Source organism: Oncorhynchus mykiss, chromosome 12 (assembly GCF_057628025.1).
Source record: "Oncorhynchus mykiss isolate SJ-2025 chromosome 12, ASM5762802v1, whole genome shotgun sequence".
NCBI lineage: Eukaryota > Metazoa > Chordata > Actinopteri > Salmoniformes > Salmonidae > Oncorhynchus > Oncorhynchus mykiss.
In genome coordinates, this window is record NC_143033.1 from 49968012 (window position 1) to 49990977 (window position 22966).

The 22966-nt window shown below is 45.0% G+C and overlaps 1 protein-coding gene across 6 annotated transcripts in view; it reads left to right on the forward strand.

Annotated features, from left to right (window-relative positions):
• Nucleotides 1-22793, forward strand: part of LOC110537712 (myotonin-protein kinase) — a 40993-nt gene extending 18200 nt beyond the window's left edge. For 2 of the 6 annotated variants that reach the window (XM_036937682.2, XM_090192649.1), the window contains exons 7-15: nt 6737-6934; nt 7441-7689; nt 10622-10701; nt 10819-10915; nt 11340-11509; nt 11739-11836; nt 17895-17947; nt 18641-18715; nt 19144-22793. In XM_036937682.2, the coding sequence (XP_036793577.1) occupies nt 6737-6934; nt 7441-7689; nt 10622-10701; nt 10819-10915; nt 11340-11509; nt 11739-11836; nt 17895-17947; nt 18641-18715; nt 19144-19245 (1122 nt within the window). In that variant the 3' untranslated portion in view covers nt 19246-22793. Of the gene's footprint in view, nt 1-6736; nt 6935-7440; nt 7690-10621; nt 10702-10818; nt 10916-11339; nt 11510-11738; nt 11837-17894; nt 17948-18529; nt 18716-19143 lie in introns of all 6 variants that reach the window. The other 4 variants (XM_036937680.2, XM_090192648.1, XR_016485100.1 and 1 more) reach the window with 3 other exon arrangements.
• The last annotated feature ends 173 nt before the right edge of the window (nt 22794-22966 follow it).

Consider the following 22966-nt stretch of genomic DNA (forward strand, 5'->3'; position numbering starts at 1 on the left):
TCCGACCAAGAATGGACCCAGCGACTTCGGATCCTCTCCACTCAGCCGTCGGGATCCAGGGAGCGATGCTAGGCAGACACGAGCAGGAAGTGTCTGCTGCTCGACATGCCGTTGAGACCCTGGCCACCCAAGTCTCCAACCTCACAGAACAGGTTCACCATCTCCGCCTCGATCCACCGGCCACTTCCAGGGCTTTCGAATCTCCGGAGCCCAGAATCAATAACCCGCCGTGTTACTCTGGGGAGCCCACTGAATGCCGCTCGTTCCTCACCCAGTGTGATATTGTGTTTTCTCTCCAGCCCAACACTTACTCCAGGAGCACTGCTCGTGTCGCCTACGTCATATCTCTCCTTATTGGACGGGCTCGTGAGTGGGGCACGGCAATCTGGGAGGCAAGGGCTGAGTGTACTAACCAGTATCAGGACTTTAAGGAGGAGATGATACGGGTTTTTGATCGATCTGTTTTTGGGGAGGAGGCTTCCAGGGCCCTGTCTTCCCTATGTCAAGGAAATCGATCCATAACAGACTACTCTATTGAGTTTCGCACTCTTGCTGTCTCCAGTGGCTGGAACGAGCCGGCCTTGCTCGCTCGTCTTCTGGAGGGTTTCCGCGCAGAGGTAAAGGATGAGATTCTCTCCCGGGAGGTTCCTTCCAGCGTGGATTCCTTGATTGAACTCGCTATTCGCATTGAGCGACGGGTTGATCTTCGTCACCGAGCTCGTGGAAAGGAGCTCGCGCTCTCCGTCGCCTCCCTCTCCGCATCACTACCATCTTCCTCTGCCGGCTCGGGTGCTGAGCCCATGCAGCTGGGAGGTATCCGCATCTCGACTAAGGAGAGGGAACGGAGAATCACCAACCGCCTCTGTCTCTATTGCGGTTCCGCTGGTCATTTTGTCACTTCATGTCCAGTAAAAGGCCAGAGCTCGTCAGTAAGCGGAGGGCTACTGGTGAGCGCTACTACTCCTGTCTCTCCTTCAAGATCCTGCACTACCTTGTCGGTCCATCTACGCTGGACCGGTTCGTCAGCTTCCTGCAGTGCCTTAATAGACTCTGGGGCGGAGGGCTGTTTTATGGACGAGACCTGGGCTCGGGAACATGACATTCCTCTCAGACAGTTAAAGGAGCCCACGGCCTTGTTCGCCCTGGATGGTAGTCCTCTCCCCAGGATTCAGCGTGAGACGCTACCTTTAACCCTCACTGTTTCTGGTAATCATAGTGAAACCATTTCTTTTTTAATTTTTCGTTCACCTTTTACGCCTGTTGTTTTGGGCCATCCCTGGCTAGTTTGTCATAATCCTTCCATTAATTGGTCTAGTAATTCTATCCTCTCCTGGAACGTCTCTTGTCATGTGAAATGTTTAATGTCTGCTATCCCTCCTGTTTCCTCTGTCTCTTCTTCACAGGAGGAGCCTGGTGATTTGACAGGGGTGCCGGAGGAATATCACGATCTGCGCACGGTGTTCAGTCGGTCCAGGGCCACCTCTCTTCCTCCACACCGGTCGTATGATTGTAGTATTGATCTCCTTCCGGGAACCACCCCCCCCCGGGGTAGACTATACTCTCTGTCGGCTCCCGAACGTAAGGCTCTCGAAGATTATTTGTCTGTAGCTCTTGACGCCGGTACCATAGTCCCCTCCTCCTCTCCCGCCGGAGCAGGGTTTTTTTTTGTCAAGAAGAAGGACGGGTCTCTGCGCCCCTGCATAGATTATCGAGGGCTGAATGACATAACAGTGAAGAATCGTTATCCGCTTCCTCTTATGTCTTCAGCCTTCGAGATCCTGCAGGGAGCCAGGTTTTTCACTAAGTTGGACCTTCGTAACGCTTACCATCTCGTGCGCATCAGGGAGGGGGACGAGTGGAAGACGGCGTTTAACACTCCGTTAGGGCACTTTGAATACCGGGTTCTTCCTTTCGGCCTCGCTAACGCTCCAGCTGTCTTTCAGGCATTAGTCAATGATGTCCTGAGAGACATGCTGAACATCTTTGTTTTCGTTTACCTTGACGATATCCTGATTTTTTCACCGTCACTCCAGATTCATGTTCAGCACGTTCGACGTGTCCTCCAGCGCCTTTTAGAGAATTGTCTTTTTGTGAAGGCTGAGAAGTGCACTTTTCATGCCTCCTCCGTCACATTTCTCGGTTCTGTTATTTCCGCTGAAGGCATTAAGATGGATCCCGCTAAGGTCCAAGCTGTCATTGATTGGCCCGTCCCTAAGTCACGCGTCGAGCTGCAGCGCTTTCTCGGCTTCGCGAACTTCTATCGTCGTTTCATCCGTAATTTCGGTCAGGTGGCAGCTCCTCTCACAGCCCTTACTTCTGTCAAGACGTGCTTTAAGTGGTCCGTTTCCGCCCAGGGAGCTTTTGATCTCCTCAAGAATCGTTTTACATCCGCTCCTATCCTTGTTACACCTGACGTCTCTAGACAGTTCGTTGTCGAGGTTGACGCGTCAGAGGTGGGCGTGGGAGCCATCCTTTCTCAGCGCTCCCTCTCTGACGACAAGGTCCACCCATGCGCGTATTTTTCTCATCGCCTGTCGCCGTCGGAACGTAACTATGATGTGGGTAACCGCGAACTGCTCGCCATCCGGTTAGCCCTAGGCGAATGGCGACAGTGGTTGGAGGGGGCGACCGTTCCTTTTGTCGTTTGGACTGACCATAGGAACCTTGAGTACATCCGTTCTGCCAAACGACTTAATGCGCGTCAGGCGCGTTGGGCGCTGTTTTTCGCTCGTTTCGAGTTCGTGATTTCTTATCGTCCGGGCTCTAAGAACACCAAGCCTGATGCTTTGTCTCGTCTCTTCAGTTCTTCAGTAGCCTCCACTGACCCCGAGGGGATTCTCCCTGAGGGGCGTGTTGTCGGGTTGACTGTCTGGGGAATTGAGAGGCAGGTAAAACAAGCGCTCACTCACACTCCGTCGCCGCGCGCTTGTCCTAGGAACCTTCTTTTCGTTCCCGTTCCTACTCGTCTGGCCGTTCTTCAGTGGGCTCACTCTGCCAAGTTAGCCGGCCACCCTGGCGTTCGGGGTACGCTTGCTTCCATTCGCCAGCGTTTTTGGTGGCCCACCCGGGAGCATGACACGCGTCGTTTCGTGGCTGCTTGTTCGGTCTGCGCGCAGACTAAGTCCGGTAACTCTCCTCCTGCCGGCCGTCTCAGGCCGCTTCCTATTCCCTCTCGACCGTGGTCTCACATCGCCTTAGATTTTGTCACCGGACTGCCTTCGTCAGCGGGGAAGACTGTTATTCTTACGGTTGTCGATAGGTTCTCTAAGGCGGCTCATTTCATTCCCCTTGCTAAGCTTCCTTCTGCTAAAGAGACGGCACAAATCATCATCGAGAATGTTTTCAGAATTCATGGCCTTCCGTCAGACGTCGTTTCGGACAGAGGTCCGCAATTCACGTCTCAATTTTGGAGGGAGTTTTGCCGTTTGATTGGGGCTTCCGTCAGTCTCTCTTCCGGCTTTCACCCCCAGTCTAACGGTCAAGCAGAACGGGCCAATCAGACTATTGGTCGCATCTTACGCAGTCTTTCTTTTCGTAACCCTGCGTCTTGGTCAGAACAGCTCCCCTGGGCAGAATACGCCCACAACTCGCTTCCTTCGTCTGCGACCGGGCTATCTCCTTTTCAGAGTAGCCTCGGGTACCAGCCTCCGCTGTTCTCATCTCAGTTCGCCGAGTCCAGCGTCCCCTCCGCTCAGGCTTTTGTCCAACGTTGCGAGCGCACCTGGAAGAGGGTCAGGTCTGCACTTTGCCGTTATAGGACGCAGACTGTGAGGGCTGCTAATAAGCGTAGAATTAAGAGTCCTAGATATTGTCGCGGTCAGAGAGTTTGGCTCTCCACTCAGAACCTTCCCCTTAAGACGGCTTCTCGCAAGTTGACCCCGCGGTTCATTGGTCCGTTCCGTATTTCTCGGGTCATTAATCCTGTCGCAGTTCGACTTCTTCTTCCGCGATACCTTCGTCGCGTCCACCCGGTCTTCCATGTCTCCTGCATCAAGCCCGTCCTTCGCGCCCCCGCTCGTCTTCCCCCCCCCCCCCCCATCCTTGTCGAGGGCGCACCCATCTACAGGGTCCGTAGAATTTTGGACATGCGTCCTCGGGGCCGTGGTCACCAGTACCTCGTAGATTGGGAGGGGTACGGTCCTGAGGAGAGGAGTTGGGTTCCCTCTCGGGACGTGCTGGACCGTGCGCTGATCGAGGATTTCCTCCGTTGCCGCCAGGTTTCCTCCTCGAGTGCGCCAGGAGGCGCTCGGTGAGTGGGGGGGTACTGTCATGTACTGTCATGTTGTGTCTTGTCTCTGTCCTTTCCCTTCACCCTGTCTCCCTCTGCTGGTCGTTATTAGGTTACCTTTTCTCCCCCGCTTTCCCCCAGCTGTTCCTTGTCTCCTCCTAACTACCCATTCACCCCGTTTCCCACCTGTTCCCTTTTTCCCTCTGATTAGGTCCCTATATCTCTCTCTGTTTTTGTTCCTGTCCTTGTCGGATTCTTGTTTGTTGTGTTTCATGCCTGAGCCAGACTATCGTCATGTTTGCTGTAACCTTGTCCTGTCCTGTCGGAATCTGCCGGTCTATCTGAGCCTACCTATGTTTGGTTATTAAAGAAGCTCTGTTTAAGTTAGTTCGCTTTTGGGTCCTCATTCACTCACCATAACATGCTGATGCTCCAGATACTCAATTAGTCTAAAGAAGGCCAGTTTTATTGCTTCTTTAATTTAGGACAACAGTTTCAGCTGTGCTAACATAATTGCAAAAGGGTTTTCTAATAATCAATTAGCCTTTTAAAATGATAAACTTGGATTAGCTAACACAACATGCCATTGGAACACAGGAGTAATGGTTGCTGATAATGGGCCTCTGTACGCCTATGTAGATATTCCAGCTACAAAAGTCATTTACAACATTAACAATGTCTACACTGTATTTCTGATCAATTTAATGTTATTTTAATGGACCAAAAATGTGCTTTTCTTTCAAAAGAAAGACATGTCTAAGTGAACCCAAAACATTTTTGGGGTATAATATATTTATTGGCATTTATTTTTTTACAATTAAACAATCATCAAAATATGACACAGATAATGCCCCGTTATTCCTTCCACCTACACAAAACACAATGCTACATGGGGACACATTGTGCAAAACACTTCCCTCACCAACACAGGAACACACCCCTCCCTCCACCTGTACCGTTATTAGCTTCACTGACTAACAAAAAAAACAAAAAACAGAATGACCTTCACATTTCATGCTAAAAAATAAATTATTCAACACAAAAACAAATAATAATAATACATTAATGAGGAAAGTAGTAATAAGGCAGCTACGGTAACATCTCTAGAAACTGCTGAAAGTCCCCCCAAGACATCAGTAAATTCAAAGGGTTTATTACATAAATTGTATGTTTTTTTTTCAGATGGAATATATGAAGATAGTTATTTTAGCCACATCTGCTTGCTTGGCAGAGTGTCACTCTTCCGTATAATAGCTGTGCATTTATTGGCTGCAATGACTGCCAATTTAATGAATCTGGTTTTGCTTCAAATATTAACTGGTAGAACAGAATCATCTCCGAGAAGTATAAGGGAAGGATCTAGTGGTACCGTCATATTAGTGATCTGTGATAAGATCTGAATAATGTCTTTCCAATAATTGCTTAGTTCAGGGCAGGACAAAGTTCACTGTATTAGTCAGACTTAGACATGAGTTAGCTACCACCATACAGTAGCTGCATCCATTATTTAGGTTTGCCATAGACAATACAGAATACTTTTATGAGCTACAAACTAACTTTCAAATCCGACTTGAAAGCTAATGTTAGCTCGCCTGTAGCTAGCTAGCCTGCCACGCTAGCATTATCCAGTATAGATACTTTTTAGCTTGTGTTGCCTACCACTTCACGGTTGAGCCGTTGTTGCTCCTAGACATTTCCACTTCACAATAACAGCACTTACAGTTGACCGGGGCAGCTTTATCAGAGCAGAAATTTGACAAACTGACTTGTTGGAAAGGTGGCATTCTATGGCGGTGCATGTTGAAAGTCACTGAGCTCTACAGTAAGGCCATTCTACTGCCAATGTTTGTCTATGGAGATTGCATGGCGGTGTGCTATATTTTATACTCCTGAAATAGCCAAATCCATTAATTTGAAGGAGTGTCCACATACATTTGTGTATAGTGTAGATCAATTCTCCAGGAGGAGGTATTGCCCGCCTATAGTTTTTTTTTCTAACCGTGGCTAAAACGTTGAAGATCTGAAAACGTTTTGCATGTAAAAATTCAACATTTTATACAAGGTTTGTCTATTTGGACATAATTCTGTGATTGAAATTCCATCCTCAAATATTTTTTTTCAAATCAAATATATTTTCCACATAGAATCTACGTCACAATACGTTAACAAACCACATTGAAACAATGTTTATTCAACCAGTTTGTGCCCAGTGGGAAGGCTGTGTTAGCCCTATGAGCTAAAGCCAAGGCTCAGGGAGCTAAAGCAAGTCTTTAGGGCTCAGGTAGGGTTACTTACTCACTAAACCACGTCGGTGACACAAAGGTGTACTCCTCTGTGTGTTATAGTGTGACAATGTGTGACTTCTGTTGCTACTAATGAGTTAGAACTACTACTTTCTGTGAGGGAAGGTTTCTCTCTTCTATAATGTGAACGTATTGCATCCCAGGGATAGAATCCTACTTTCGTCAATGCATTTGTGTGTGTTGACATGTCACTGTGCATTTTTAGGTGCACTCGTCCTTGGCAGTAGGCACACCCGACTACCTGTCCCCAGAGATCCTGCGTGCAGTGGAGGGAGGGGGAGGCTATGGCCCTGAGTGTGACTGGTGGGCCCTGGGGGTTTGTGCCTACGAGATGCTGCAGGGGACCACGCCCTTCTACGCAGAGTCCATCTCGGAGACCTATGCCAAGATCATGAACTTCCAGGTAAGATGGCGACTGAGAGAAGGTCACTTCACAAATTGAACAGGAGAACATGTTGAAGAATCATCAGAAAATGTACATATGTATCTGTGCATATCGGTGCCAAGACCGGTGGGAAATCCGAGGAGGAAGGGATGTTTAAAAATAGCTAATATTCAATAGGGCTCAATCCCAAATCGACCCCTAGCCCTACACTCTATGCACTTGTGGAAATCTTACATAATTTGATTAGTATAAGCAATATTGTGAAACTTCCACCTAGCTTCCACTTATCAGATGGCAAGGTAGAGCTATTACGATATTGCTTACACCTGTCAAATCCAATCAGGTCTACACAAGTGCATAGAGCGTAGAGGTCGATTTGGGATTTGGCCATAGTAATCTTTGTGACCATCTTCTTATACATCTGCAAAGACTGCAAAAATGTATATATTGAGCTCAAACCGAAAGAATTGTGAAGAAGAGCTGCAAGCTTGAACTATAAGGAACTAACCATTATGTCCCTCCAGGAGCACTTTGAGTTCCCCCCATCTGGCCCCGAGGTTTCAAACATGGCCCGTTCCCTCATCATGGGGCTGATCTGTGAGAGGGAGGATCGTATGGGGGCTGGGGGCTCTGGAGACTTCAGGGGCCACCCTTTCTTCTGTGGACTAGATTGGGGTTCCCTGCATGAACTTCCAGCACCCTTCGAACCTGAAGTCTCCAACGCCACTGACACCTCCAACTTTGACGTGTTGGACGACTGCCTCAGTGAAATGGTATTAATCCAAAAAGCCGACATACAATCTATATACAATCCATTCAAACGTAAAGGGGCCTAATATGGAGCAACTTCCATAGAATATCAAATCAAACTTTATTTGTCACATGCGCCGAATACACCAAGTGGAGACTTTACCGTGAAAAGATTACTTACAAGCCCTTAATCAACAGTGCAGTCCAAGAAGAGTTAAGAAATTGTTTACCTAGGAGACTAAAACAAAAAGGAATAATAAAAACATAACACAATAAGAATAAGACTAACGAGGCTATATACAGGGGGCACCGGTACCTAGTCAGTGTGAGCGCGGGTACAGGTTAGTTGAGGTAATTTGTAAACAGCGAGTAGCAGCAGTGTACAAAAGGTCAATGTAAATTGTCCGGTGGCAATTCTATTAATTGTTCAGCAGTCTTAAGGCTTGGGGGTAGAAGCTGTTGAGGAGCCTCTTGGTCCTAGACTTGGCGCTTTTTCCTGTAGTCCACGATCATCTCCTTAGTCTTGCTCATATTGAGGGAGAGGTTGTTGTCCTGGCACCACACTGCCAGTTCTCTGACCTCCTCCTTGCAGGCCGTCTCATCGTTGTCGGTGATCAGGCCTAACACTGTTGTGTCGTCAGCAAACTTAATGATGATGTTGGAGTCGTGTTTGGCCATGCAGTCGTGAGTTAGCAGGGAGTACATGAGGGGACTAAATACATACCAGAGGGGCCCCAGTGTTAAGGATCTGCGTGACAGATGTGTTGTTGCCTACTCTTACCACCTGGGGGTGTCCCGTCAGGAAGTCCAGGATCCAGTTGTAGAGGGAGGTGTTTAGTCCCAGAGTCCTTAGCTTAGTGATGAGCTTTGTGGGCATTATGGTATTGAACGCTGAGCTGTAGTCAATGAGCAGCATTCTCACATAGGTGTTCCTTTTGTTCAGGTGAGAAAGGGCAGTGTGGAGTGCAATTAAGATTGCATCATCTGTGGATCTGTTTGGGCGGTACGCGAATTGGAGTGGGTCTAGGGTGTCCGGGAGGATACTGTGATGTGAGCCATGACAAGCCTTTCAAAGCACTTCATGGCTACCGATGTGAGTTCCACGGGCGGTAATCATTTAGGCAGGTTACCTTTGCTTCCTTGGGCACAGAGACTATGGTGGTCTGCTTGAAAGAGGTAGGTATTACAGTTAAAAATGTCAGTGAAGACACTTGCCAGTTCGGCTGCGCATGCTTTGAGTACACGTCCTGGTAATCTGTCTGGCCCAGCGGCTTTGTGAATGTTGACCTGTTTAAAGGTTTTGTTCACATCGGCTACTAATAGCGTTATCACACAGTCATCCAGAACAACTGGTGCTCTCATGCATGCTTCAGTGTTGCTTGCCTAGAAGCGAGCATAAAAGGCATTTAGCTCATCTGGTAGGCTCACGTCACTGGGGGCAGCTCGCGTCTGGGTTCCCCTTTGTAGTCCGTAATAGTTTTCAAGCCCTGCCACATCCATCGAGCGTCAGAGCCGGTGTAGTAGGATTCAATCTTAGTCCTGTATTGACGCCTTTCTTGTTTGATGGTTTATCTGAGGGCATAGCGGCATTTCTTATTAGCGTCTGGATTAGTCTCCCACTCCTTGAAAGTGTCAGCTCTAGCCTTTAGTTTGATGCAGATGTTGCCTGTAATCCATGGCTTCTGGTGTGGGGACGACGTGTACTCCTCTATGCCATTTGATGAATCCCGGAACATATTCTAGTCTGTGCTAGCAAAACAGTCCTGTAGTGTAGCATCTGCGTCATCTGACCACTTCCACATTGAGTGAGTCACAGATACTTCCTGCTTTAGTTTTTGCTCATAATCAAGAGTCAAGAGGATAGAATTATGATCAGATTTTCCAAATGGAGGGCGAGGGAGAGCTTTGTACGCGTCTCTGTGTGTGGAGTATAGGTGGTCTAGGATTTTTTTCCCTCTGCTTGCACATATGACATGCTGGTAAAATTTGGTAAAACTGATTTAAGTTTGCTGCATTAAAGTCCCCGGCCCCTAAGCGCGCCGCTTCTGGGTGAACATTTGCTTCTTTGCTTATGGCCTTATAGAGTTGGTTTAGAGTTGGTTTAGTGCCAGCTTCGTTCTGTGGTGGTAAATAGACAGCTAGGAATAATATAGATAGTGTGGTCTGGCTCCAATATGACGTGGCTCCAGAAGCAAGCCTAAGAAGGGACCTTAGACTACGTATAATGTTAATTCCATGCCAGCATAGGTGGAAAATATTTGACATGATTTTTACATTTGTATCACAAAGCTGTCATCAAGGCAAAGTGTGACTACTTTGAAGAATCTCCCATATAAAATATATTTTGATTTGTTTAACACTTTTTTTGGTTACTACATGATTCCATGTGTTATTTCATAGTTGTGATGTCTTCACTATTATTCTACAATGTAGAAAATAGTAAAAAATAAAGAAAAACCCTAGAATGAGTATGTGTGCCCAAACTTTTGACTGGTACTGTACATAGGAATGGACATTATACAGTAGGTCATTAACCAATCACAACACTCCTTTAGAATTGCACATTCAGCTAAACATTCAGCTATTTGAATCAGCTGTGTAATGCTAAGGCAAAAACCAAAATATACACCCGGGGGGGAAGGGGTGGGGGGGACAGGACTGAATTTGATCACACTATAAAGAGTGTAATGACACCAAGATGATGTCTGTGTCATGTAGTTTACAGATCATAAAGTCTTACAGGTGTGTATACACCTTAAAAGTGCCTTAAATGGTTTGTGATACAAATGTATAAGAGCATGTCAAACATCCTTCCTCCCAATGAAGTTTCTATGTGAGAATTGCCATAACAATCTGAGATGCCAAGAATATTATCCGTCTGCGCTGGCATGGAATTGCCCATACCTGACATGCATATAAAGCACACTAGATGTAATGCTGTCTTTTGTCCTGCAGGAAACACTGAGTGACGTGATGGACAGGGCCCCTATCGGTGTTCACCTGGCTTTCGTTGGCTACTCCTACACAGCTACAAGGTCACATTCATGTCATATACTGTCTCAGGATAAACGTCCCTCAAATTAACGGGGTATCATACAAAACTATGTCAAAACAGTTATGTTTGTTTCCGCCAATTGCTCAATCTCTTACAGACAGACAGGTGCGTTGGACCGCAGTTGTGACATCATGATGGAGATTGACCACCAGCGGCATCAAGGGTTGCCAAGCCTCAATTTCCAGGACAAGCTGGTTGGTTGACTATCCACACTAGCGACTAGCTGAGATGAGTTGTAATAGTCAAAACTAAACTAAATACTAACCACTAGCTAGGCTAGTTAAGTCAATTTGAGTGGTCTCATGTAGCCGATATGGAATCGCTAGCTAGTTAGCTGTAGCTCTGTTACACATGTACATGTCAGTTTGTTTATTCAGGAATACTAACTGCTATAGTTAACCTCATCTCAAGTGTGCCAGTCAGCTGTGACACAAATGCTTAGTGCTTCTTGAGCTTGCTGCATCTTGAATGTCTGATGTGTTCTGTGGCATGCATCAGAGAGTTAGGGCATGCAAGGGATATTAACGGCTACGAGATTGTTATTTTCGGGGAACTGATATGTTTACCTTTACCATGATGTGTATTTCTGACACTGAGTGGGGTGGTGTTGGATTTCAGAGTCAGATGTGGCAGCTCAGAGACGCTCTGACATCTACTGACAGCCTGCCTACCCTTCTTGAGCTCCCCCTAGCCTTGGAGCAGGGTACTGCAGAGTCCACTCACACCACGATAGAGGAGGACGAGGAGGAGACAGACCAGAATTCAGGACTTGATGAGGACCTGCACAGGTTAGATGAACCCTGAGTGTGCACAGACAGACAGACAGACAGACAGACAGTATTGCTCTACTGCTAAAAATGGGCCTCCCTCACCTTTCCCTTCAGACTTGACAGCTCTGACATCTAGGTAATGTACATGTATGTTATAGAGGTATCCATAATGTCATGATGTAATTTGATATTTAGGTAAATATTCATAGCCAATACCAGAGCTGACTGTATCCACATATCTCCATAGACGGCTACAAGAGGCAGAGAAGAGGAATGGAGATCTGGAGAAAGAGATGGAGAGTCTAAGGGTGGAGATCGGGGGCCTGAAGTCCTCCAAGGAGACAGGCAAGAGACCCAGCACTCATCCCTCCTCATCTCTTCTTAAAAAAAAAAAAAACCTGAATCATTGCCTGTTCTATCATCCTTCCTTGGGTTTCTGTTCCATCCATTTGACAGATCATTTTGAACCTGTGGCCTCTCTCGTCAAGTTCAGTAAGATAAGGTCTGGCTTGTGTTTATTAAAGGCACACAACTGAAAAAGTTTTAAATCGTTTTGCAACGGAAAAGTAAAATTAACATTTATTTTTGGACACATCCAACTAGTCCCCCCCTTTTTCAGTAAGTTCTCTTACATTTGATGTGTACAGCATTAACTCCTCCTATAGACATCTATTGGATACAGCATCTCTTCACAAGCAGCAGTGTCTAATATCAAGACAAATGTGAGATGGTAGGAATTCCAGACCATATGAGCCACATACTGTGAAAAAAGAGTGTTGCATAGCAGGAGCAGCATCTGCTTATGTTGGAACCTTTGGCCAGAACAAAACGATAAATATCCCCTCTAAAAATAGGTCTGGTATGCAGTCATTGGCCCTCCCTGACAATAAATCAATACAGCATTATGAGCTTTATAAAGAAGCAGTGTTAGGGGGTCTTCCTCCTCTCCGGGGAAGGTTTCTAATGGATGGATGGCTGGTGGGGCAGACCTTTGGTGGGGCAGGTGCTCAATGTGGAAAAAGTCCCCCCCCACACACACACACAAAGAGGTGACATAATTCCATTCATAAAAAATAGTTTTCTTTTGCTCCTGTAGCCAAGTTCTCCAATATTTTTAACCCATCACATATTGTAGGCTAAGCAAGCTAGAACCACCACAGTAGCTCTCGAAAACTCTAGGCGGTATTCTGCCTTCTCCCTACAGTTTTCAGCCATTAGCTTCGGCCAAGACTGCCTCATGTGAACTACAATCCCAACGCTGTATAGAAACATCAAATAATAATCACTTGCGATGTGGCTTTCGAAACATATGGCCCTTATCTTTCATCAGCATGAAATAATCCTTCAAATAAAAAGAGGTGTTCAAAGTGTAGTATCTGGGATCTACATCTGTTTATATTAGTTACTGTGCTGTTACTAAGCAGTAATGTATTATGGCAGTGTTACGTTACTACACCTAATAGGAAATGCACATGCGCACTATTTTGCCGGGAACTGTAGAGCACGAGAGGTTTTGACTAAACGAAAACTAACTGTACTCCCGTCTCCTGCCTGGCCATTTCTCCACAACACAAATATTACAGTGGTGATGAGGTGATTGAACTTATTAAACGGACATTGCTTGAAGGGAAGAATGTTGCGTGAGTAATGAAACTCAAAATAATTATGTAATTCGTCAGTTATTTTTTATTTTCTTTCGCCAGTGGAAAAGGCTAAGCACTGCTAGTAGGTACAGTGGGGCAAAAAAGTATTTAGTCAGCCACCAATTGGGCAAGTTCTCCCACTTAAAAAGATGAGAGAGGCCTGTAATTTTCATCATAGGTACACTTCAACTATGACAGACAAAATGTGGATAAAAAATCCAGAAAATCACATTGTAGGATTTTTTTGGAATTTATTTGCAAATGGTCAATAACAAAAGTTTATCTCAATACTTTGTTATATACCCGTTGTTGGCAATGACAGAGGTCAAACATTTTCTGTAAGTCTTCACAAGGTTTTCACACACTGTTGCTGGTATTTTGGCCCATTCCATGCAGATCTCCTCTAGAGCAGTGATGTTTTGGGGCTGTTGCTGGGCAACATGGATTTTCAACTCCCTCCAAAGATTTTCTATGGGGTTGAGATCTGGAGACTGGCTAGGCCACTCCAGGACCTTGAAATGCTTCTTACGAAGCCACTCCTTCGTTGCCTGGGCGGTGTGTTTGGGATCATTGTCATACTGAAAGAGCCAGCCACGTTTCGTCTGTCATAGTTGAAGTGTACCTATGATGAAAATTACAGGCCTCTCTCATCTTTTTAAGTGGGAGAACTTGCACAATTGGTGGCTGACTAAATACTTTTTTGCCCCACTGTATATACAAGTGTTCTGAAAGGCCCCAGAGTCTGCCACACCACTAAGCAAGGGGCACCACCAAGAAGACCAAGACCAAGGAGCTCTCCAAACAGGTCAGGGACAAAGTTGAGGAGAAGAAAACTTTGAACATCCCACAGAGCACCATTAAATCCATCATTTAAAAAAATGGAAAGAATATGGCACCACAACAAACGTGCCAAGTGAGGGCCGCCCACCGAAACTCACAGACCAGGCAAGGAGGGCATTAATCAGAGCGACAACAAAGAGACCAAAGATAACCATGAAGGAGCTGCAAAGCACCACAGTGGAGATTGGAGAATCTGTCCATAGGTCCACTTTAAGCCGTACACTCCACAGAGCTGGGCTTTACGGAAGAGTGGCCAGAAAGAAAATCCATTGCTTAAAGAAAAAAATAAGCAAACATGTTTGATGTTTGCCAAAAGGCAGACTCCCCAAACATATGGAAGAAGGTACTCTGGTCAGATGAGACTAAAACGTAGCTTTTTGGCCAATCAGGAAAGCGTTATGTCTGGCGCAAACCCAACACCTCTCATCACCCCGAGAATACATCCCCACAGTGAAGCGTTGTGGCAGCATCATGCTGTGGCGATGTTTTTTTATCGGCAGGGACTGTGAAGCTGGTCAGAGTTGAAGGAATGATGGATGGTGCTAAATGCAGGGAAATTATTGAGGGAAACCTGTTTCAGTCTTCCAGAGATTTGAGACTGGGACGGGGGTTCACCTTCCAGCAGGACAATGACCCTAAGCATACTGCTAAAGCAACACTTGAGTGGTTTAAGGGGAAACATTCAAATGTCTTGGAAAGGCCTAGTCAAAGCCCAAACCTCAATCCAATTGAGAATCTGTGGAATGACTTAAAGATTGCTGTACACCAGCAGAACCCATCCAACTTGAAGGAGCTGGAGCAGTTTTGCCTTGAAGAATGGGCAAAAATCCCAGTGGCTAGATGTGCCAAGCTTATAGAGGCATACCCCAAAAGTTGGCTCTACAAAGTATTGACTTTGGGGGGGTGAATAGTTATGCATGCTCGTTTTCAGTTTTTATGTCATATTTCTTGCTTGTTTCACAATAAAACATATTTTGAATCGTCAAAGTGGTAGGCATGTTGTGTAAATCAAATGATACAAACCCCCTAAAAAAAAATCTAATTTAATTCCAGGTTGTAAGGCAACAAAATAGGAAAAATGCCAAGGGGGGGTGAATACATTTCGCAAGCCACTGACTCCTTGCCGTTCCTCAAGTTATAACGTGTTTGTTGCTTACTGGACCCTGGCAATCTATGTGAAATGTTAAATAGTTAACTAGCTAACGAACTAACACATATCTTAGAACTAATGGTTTCCCTCTACAGTATGTTGTTAATTTTCTGAATGGGAGAATTAGGTGGAAATGAGACGTTGCTTGACAAACAAGTGGATTCAGGGATCAAGTGTAGTTGGAGCTGGACCTGGATGCCACTAGAGGTGAAAGGAACACAACACACTTTCCTTCATTCTCACTTGTTCAATACAGTGGATAAAAAGGGGTATGCCAGGTGTACTCTCTGCCTGAAAGAGATTGATTTTGCCAACAAAGGGTATCATGCTCTGCTGGCACATTGTAGAACAGATGTCCACAGGCAGAAAGTGTACAATGTAATAATGTGCAGTGTAGCCTAAAGATATTGCTTTTGTCGTGTTGAATTTGACAGTAACACTTGTGTGTGAGTGAGGGGGGATTATTACATTTTTTACTCAGTTAACGTTTTTTTTGCAGACATGTGGCCTTGTGCACATGTAGCCTTGTGCATCGATGTCTACTATAGCGGCCCTTATAATAGAGAAAAAATAGAATGCCTGTTTGTTTCATTCTATTTCTATTTTAAGATGTTATTTCCCCAAGTGCAATATTTAGATGTGTGTGTTCACAAGCGTTCTATTATAAAGGCTGTCATGGCTAACTGCAATATTAGTGTATTGTTTTTTTCTCAAGACTTTTGTCTCATTTGCAGTAAAGTCTCAGCAACAAATAACATTGGTTTGTTTTTAAAAACAATGTTTAGCTGTGAGTTAGGTTCACATTAACCACCTTTTATTTTACACACAGAGACTGATCATGTATTTCATATTCTTTGTTGTTTAATTAGTTAAAACCTGCATTTCCCCCTAGCAGGGATTTTTTTTAAATGTTTCAGTGCAAAAAAACGTGTCACCTTTTTGGGCCCTCACCAGTTTGCTTCCCTGGAGATTGCGTCAGCTATGGATGTGCTGGGACGGTATGCAAATTGGAGTGGGTCCAGGGTGTCTGGGAGGATGGTGTTGGTGTGAGCCATGACCAGCCTTTCAAACAATTAATGGCTATAGATGTGAGTGCTACGGGAACACTGGTGTTATTGTTCGGAGAATACAAGCTAACTAGTTATTTTGCACTCCATACACATCAACAATGTAATACAGTACCTGCATGAATTTTATAATACTAATAATAAGGAACATACAGTAGGATTACATGATACACTACATTACCAAAAGTATGTGGACACCCACTCGTCGAACATCTCATTCCAAAATCATGGGCATAAATATGGAATTGGTCCCCCTTTTGCTGCTATAACAGCCTCCACTCTTCTGGAAAGGATTTCCACTAGATGTTGGAACGTTGCTGCGAGGACACAACAGCATTAGTGAGATCTGGCACTGATATTGGGTGGTGAGGCCTGGCTCGCAGTCAGCATTCCAATTCATCCCAAAGGTGTTCGATGGGGTTGAGGTCAGGGCTATGTGCAGGTCAGTCAAGTTCTTCCACAACGTTCTCCGCAAACCATTTCTGTATGGACCTTGCTTTGTGCACGGGGCATTGTCATGCTGAAACCTTCAAAGGGCCTTCCCCAATCTGTTGCCACAAAGTTGGAAGCACAGAATCGTCTAGAATGTCATTGTATGCTGCAGATTTAAGATTTCCCTTCACTGGAACTAAGGGGCCTTGCCTGAATCATGAAAAACAGCCCCAGACCATTATTTCTCCTCCTCCAAACTTTACAGTTGGCACTATGCATTGGGGCAGGTAGCGTTCTCCTGGCATCCGCCAAACCCAGATTCGTCCGTCGGACTGCCAGATGGTGAAGCATGATTCATCGCTCCAGAGAACGCATTTCCACTGCTCCAGAATCTAATGGCGGCAAGCTTTACACCACTCCAGCCTACGCTGGGCATTACGCATTGTGATCTTAGGCTTGTGTGCCGCTCGGCCATTGAAACCCATTTCATGAAGCTCCTGACGAAAAGTTATTGTGCTTTCAGAGACAGTTTGGAACTGGGTAGTGAGTGCTGCAACCAAGAACAGACCATTTTTATGCGCAACGCGCTTCAGCAACCGGCTGTCCCGTTCTGTGAGCTTGTGTGACCTACCACTTCGCGGCTGAGCCGTTGTTGCTCCTAGACGTTTCCACATCACAACAACAGCACTTACAGCCCGATCAATCAATATTTATAAGGAGCCATACGTCAGTGTTCGTAGGGTGAAACTAAATCAGCATTTCCGCACTAGGAATTAAGTCAAAAGTGTGACGGCAACTTCCTCTGAAGGGGCCCTTCAAGGTTTTCAAGAAATATGTACTGTACCTTTTTAAGGTTTTCAAGAAATACTGGCAATCCCTCTCACCCTTTCAAATCCCTTCATTTTCAACACTCTCTCTCTCTCGCTCACTTTCACACACCGATCCACTCACGCAATCACTCCTGCTGAAATTGTTATTGTTGTCTTTTTCACATGGATGGCAAAGTCAGCTGGCTCATCAGTCGTGCTCCCACCCAAAACAGTCGCCTGCAGCAATGGCGCTACAAAGTCCTTTGCCATGTCCAGTAGGCAAACGTTGTGGAACGTTGCAAATAGAAATGTCATGAATAGAGCTGACACGATAGAGCTAATCCCCATTTCTGGGTGACAGACAACCATATCTGTTCTATAACGTTCCTGTAACGTTTCATCCTGAACAGGCCCCTGCTGTCTTGCGCTGTTCTAATATACCTCTCTCTTCTCCAATCACAGAACTGCGTGTCTGCCCGTCGTCTCTTTCTCTGCCTGCCCACTGTCTGGACAATGTAAGCCTTACTCACGCTCTCTCTCTCTCACTCTTTCTCTCTCTCTCTCTCTCTCTCCCCCTCTGAGATTATCAAAGGCTTTCTGAGGGCATACAAAACACATGTTTGGCTGTCTGCTCTGTCAGTTTGGAAACGTCTTGTTTTATCAAGTAATATTAGCCTTGTTTTCCGGTATACACAGAGAATGTGTGTACATTTTCATGAGGATATAGAGGTAAAGTAAAGAGAAGAAAACAAGCTCTTTCCTCCCTCACAATCGACACAAACCCCTATTTGTGCTCCTGCAATGTATCCCACTTTATTTGGATGGTCCTCAATAGATGGTTGATACCATTTTCTGGTCTGTACCCTTTGATGGTGTTAGGGGTAGGTTGAGATTGGATAAATGTGGCCTGTAAACCATCTGTAGGGTACTATCCAAATAAAATGTTACAATGCAGTCTTTTTAGCACAGCATGCTACACTCACCTGGGTCAAAATTGCCTGGGGAAAAATATTTTGCTGCATTCAATTGAATTTACCATCCCCAGGGAAATAACAATATATTTTGTGTCTGCTTTTCTTTCACGGATTTTGTCCCAGACGAGTGCGGCATGCTGTGCTGTGCTGTGCTGTGACTCGCACACAAAAAAAGGCTGCATCTATACCACGGCCTGCAATCCTGTTCAGTGGCTGACTGTGAGTGTGTTTCAGGGAAAAAGATCACCCCCTGCCTGTCACTACCCGCTGGTGATCCCTCTCCACCGCCACCTGCTGCTCTTCCACAGGGTAGGAAATGGCAACATCTACACGGGGACTAGAAACAATGCTTTCATCCTAAATTATACCCTATTCTCTATTTAGTGTGCTACTTTTGACCAGGACCCATAGGGGTCTGGTCAAATGTAGTGCACTATATAGGAAATATGGTGTAATTTGGGACACGAGTGGTGCAAATCTTTAGAGTGATATATGCTTGATGAAAAAATGACTTATTTTCTCTTGTTTCCTCTTCATGTTCTCTATCCCTCCCTTACTGACTGCATCTTTCCTTCTCTGCGCTCACTTGCACTCTCTCCCCATCCTTACCACAATGTCTCCACTTTTCTCTCTCCCTCTCTTCTCCCTTTCCCTCATGTTTCTCCCCTTGTATGCCCCCCTCTCCCTCTCCTTTCCCTCTCTCGCCTCCTCTCTCTTCATCTCATCCTCTCTCTCAGGTGCGCTGGCCACAGGAGAGGACTGAGTCCTACCTGTTAGTGTGTGCGGAGGGGGGAGAGCCCCAAGCCTGGGACAGACACTGCTGTGCTGAAATCTCCTGAACCCCCCCACCCCCACCCTCACTATAGTGGGGAATGACAGACTTCTCTATTCCACCGAGGAGTCCTATTACAGTATCTTGGAATGAGAGAGTTTTGAGTATGGTGGGTGGGTGCTAAAGACAATGCTACTCATGGCACTGAGCAGAGTACTGGGGCATAAATAAACTGAGAGCAATGGGGACAGCAGAACTGGAAACTTGCAGGAAGTTGGACAGACATGGGAAAGCTAATGACTGTCACTAGAAGGAATGAGGAGAAGAAAATAATGAAATGAAGGACATCTCCTAAACTACCTATGGGACAGAGGTAAAAGTGAACACTGAAAACAAAGAAGACACCATAGAAAAAAGACATTGCTGGTTTGAGTGACAGCCAGGGGGGGCCAATCAGCATCCTCCATAAGCCAACACTCTCCAGCCCACCTGGACATTGATGCATTTTGCCCAATATTAGTGGCATGACTTATTAACAGCACCATCTAATGGTTATTTACTGTTTGAGTTCTCCATTGTACTTTGTATCTATGCTTCTAAGAGTGGATTGTGTTGAGTCGTCTGAGAGATATTTGTTGCACTACACTAGAGGCTCTGATTTAAAGGCATTTTAGATAAGCCTGTTTGGAGTACATAAATCACAGCTACAGTACAATATTGAGCGAGCACTGACTGAAGGTTAAGGATAGAGTAACCTTGTCCCCAGGCTATTGGGAACAGCGCATATAAGCCTGGGATATCAACGAGACTTAAACATCACGAGACTTCCGGGAATGCTTGCGAAATAGACCAAACAGACCAGGCCGGAGGTTGGTGTTTGAGAAGAAAATGATTCCTTAGTTGTTCATTTTCTCAAAATCTAAAGGCACAACCTAGATTCGAGCCAATGTCTTAAGTAGTTGAACATGTTACTTATCCAACCTTGTGAAATTGACAACTTATATTGAAGGGGTGGCTTTGATTTGACAGCCTGCACATGCAGTTCGGCCCGAGACGACCGTTAGACCTGGGCTGCTGTCCAAAAGACATACTCTCGTCCACTTGCCCTCGTCTTAAGCGCTTGGGGAAATCCCCGTCGCCATCTTGGAGGGTGGTCCAAATGTTTAGCCAAGCAAGGGAAATTTGCAACATAAGCCCGTCAGCTCTCATTTTAAGTCGGCTTTGCGAGTGTACAATTATGCTCACTCCAGGGCCTGAAACTCCCCATAATTCAATTTGCGACGATTATACATCCGCTAAGAAAAGTCAGCGAAAACTTAAAAACAACATCAATGGAGAAGTCAACATAGAATTGTAAGTAAAAACGAATGCAAATAAGTTACAAATTGTGCTACTAATGCACATGATGGCACAAACACGTCTCATAAAAAGTAAATATGTTTTTGTTTGGTTATCTTTTGGAAATTGTAGAAATAAAACATTCTCCTTCAGAAGTTCCAGCTAGACATGGAATATCTACATAGGCGTACAGAGGCCCATTATCAGCAACCATCACTCCTGTGTTCCAATGGCACGTTGTGTTAGCTAATCCAAGTTTATAATTTTAAAAGTCTAATTGATCATTAGAAAACCCTTTTGCAATTATGTTAGCACAGCTGAAAACTATTCTGATTAAAGAAGCAATACAACGGGCCTTCTTTAGACTAGTTGAGTATCTGGAGCATCAGATTTTGTGGGTTTGATTACAGCCTCAAAATGGCCAGAAACAAAGACCTCTCTTCTGAAACTCGTCAGTCTATTCTTGTTCTGAGAAATTAAGGCTATTCCATGCAAGAAATTGCCAAGAAACTGAAGATCTCATACTGTGTACTACTCCCTTCACAGAACAGCGCAAACTGTCTCTAACCAGAATAGAAAGAGGAGTGGGAGGCCCCGGTGCACAACTGAGCAAGAGGACAAGTACATTAGAGTGTCTAGTTTGAAAAACAGACGCCTCACAAGTGCTCAACCGGTAGCTTCATTAAATAGTACCTGCAAAACACCAGTCTCAACATCAACAGTGAAGAGGAGACTCTGGGATGCTGGCCTTCTAGGCAGAGTTCCTCTGTCCAGTGTCTGTGATCTTTTGCCCATCTTAATATTTTATTTTTATTGGCCAGTCTGAGATATGGCTTTTTCTTTGCAACTCTGCCTTTTGGGTGGAAGTGTCTGGGAACGAGATTAAGGATAGAGAGATCTGAGGCATGTGTGTCTGTTAACGTTTTCTGGCATTGTAAAGTTAGAATAAGGTCTGGTCCAGGGTGTTACATGCAGCTTGCTGACAGTGAGCCAGTATAGCCAAGTAACCAACACAAGGCTATTGGTTTGAATCCCAAACTATGCGTCCTGTGCTAGCTATTATGCTGTCAACATGCTTTTGTATATACTCCTTGCTGTTTGGTAAGCCATTTTAAAACATATAGGCCTAAAATGTTCCTTTGGACATTGAGGCATGTAAGAGAATAATACTGGATTTTGAGAGAAACCGTATAGTGTACCACAGTATGAGTCATAATACCCACAAAACCTAGCCGTCAAATAGGGAAATGGTTACAATAATTTTTTCCATCATTCATTTTTCCCGTAGGGGATTTTAGAAACACTTATAATAAGGGCTGTGTTTTGTGCAGGCTTACCCTGGCGTGATGTTTTGATAGATGTGTAAATCTAGGACAAAGTGACTTAAATCAATATATTTACCTGTTTTACCTCTAGGGTTATGGGTATTATGACACCTTCATCGTGGGGCTGTATACTACAACATATGCACTGTGTACTTACTGTAGGTTGCAAGGCCTTTTGTATTTGAGCAATACTTGAGATGTGCATGAGGAAGAGCACGATTGTCACTCACTGGGTACTATAAAATGTCACACATTTGTGACTTCATTTTGTTTAAAAGAGGTGGCATTATACACGGAGTATACAAAAGATTAAGAACACCTGCACTTTCCATGACATAGACTGACCAGGTGAATCCAGGTGAAGGCTATGATCCCTTATTGATGTAACTTGTTAAATCCACTTCAATCTGTGTAGATGAAGTGGAGGAGACAGGTTAAAGAAGGATTTTTAAACCTCTAGACAATTGACACATAGATTGTGTTTATGTGTGCCACTCGGAGGGTGAATGGGCAAGACAAAGCATTTAAGTGCTTTTGAACGGGGTATGGTAGTAGGTGCCAAGCGTACCGATTTATGTCAAGAACTGAAACGCTGCTGGGTTTTTCATGCTCAACAGTTTGCTGTGTGTTTCAAGAATGGTCCACCACCCAAAGGACATCCAGCAAACTTGGCACAACTGTGGGAAGTATTGGACTCAACATGGGCCAGCATCCCTGTGGACCGCTTTCGACACTTTATAGAGTCCATGCCGCAACGGATTGCGGCTCTTCTGAGGGCAAAAGGGAGGGGGCGGGGTGCAACTCAGTATTAGGAAGGTGTTCCTAATGTTTGGTATACTCAGTTTATATATATATTGTATTACTGAGATGCCTTAATGTTTAATTGCACATATTTAATAATCTTTTGGAAACTATAGGAATTATACTAATAAAATCTTATGGATTAAGATTATGGATCTATCTCGCTTGGCTCATGAATGAAGTGCGACATAGCATATAGTGCCCCTATGTGGTCGAAAAATTATGAAGCGCATTGTCAAACATGCATATTTTTAAGGGAATTATTACTTTTTGCTGTGACAACTACAATACATGGCCTAAAGTGTGTGCAAAAGCACCCCTTCA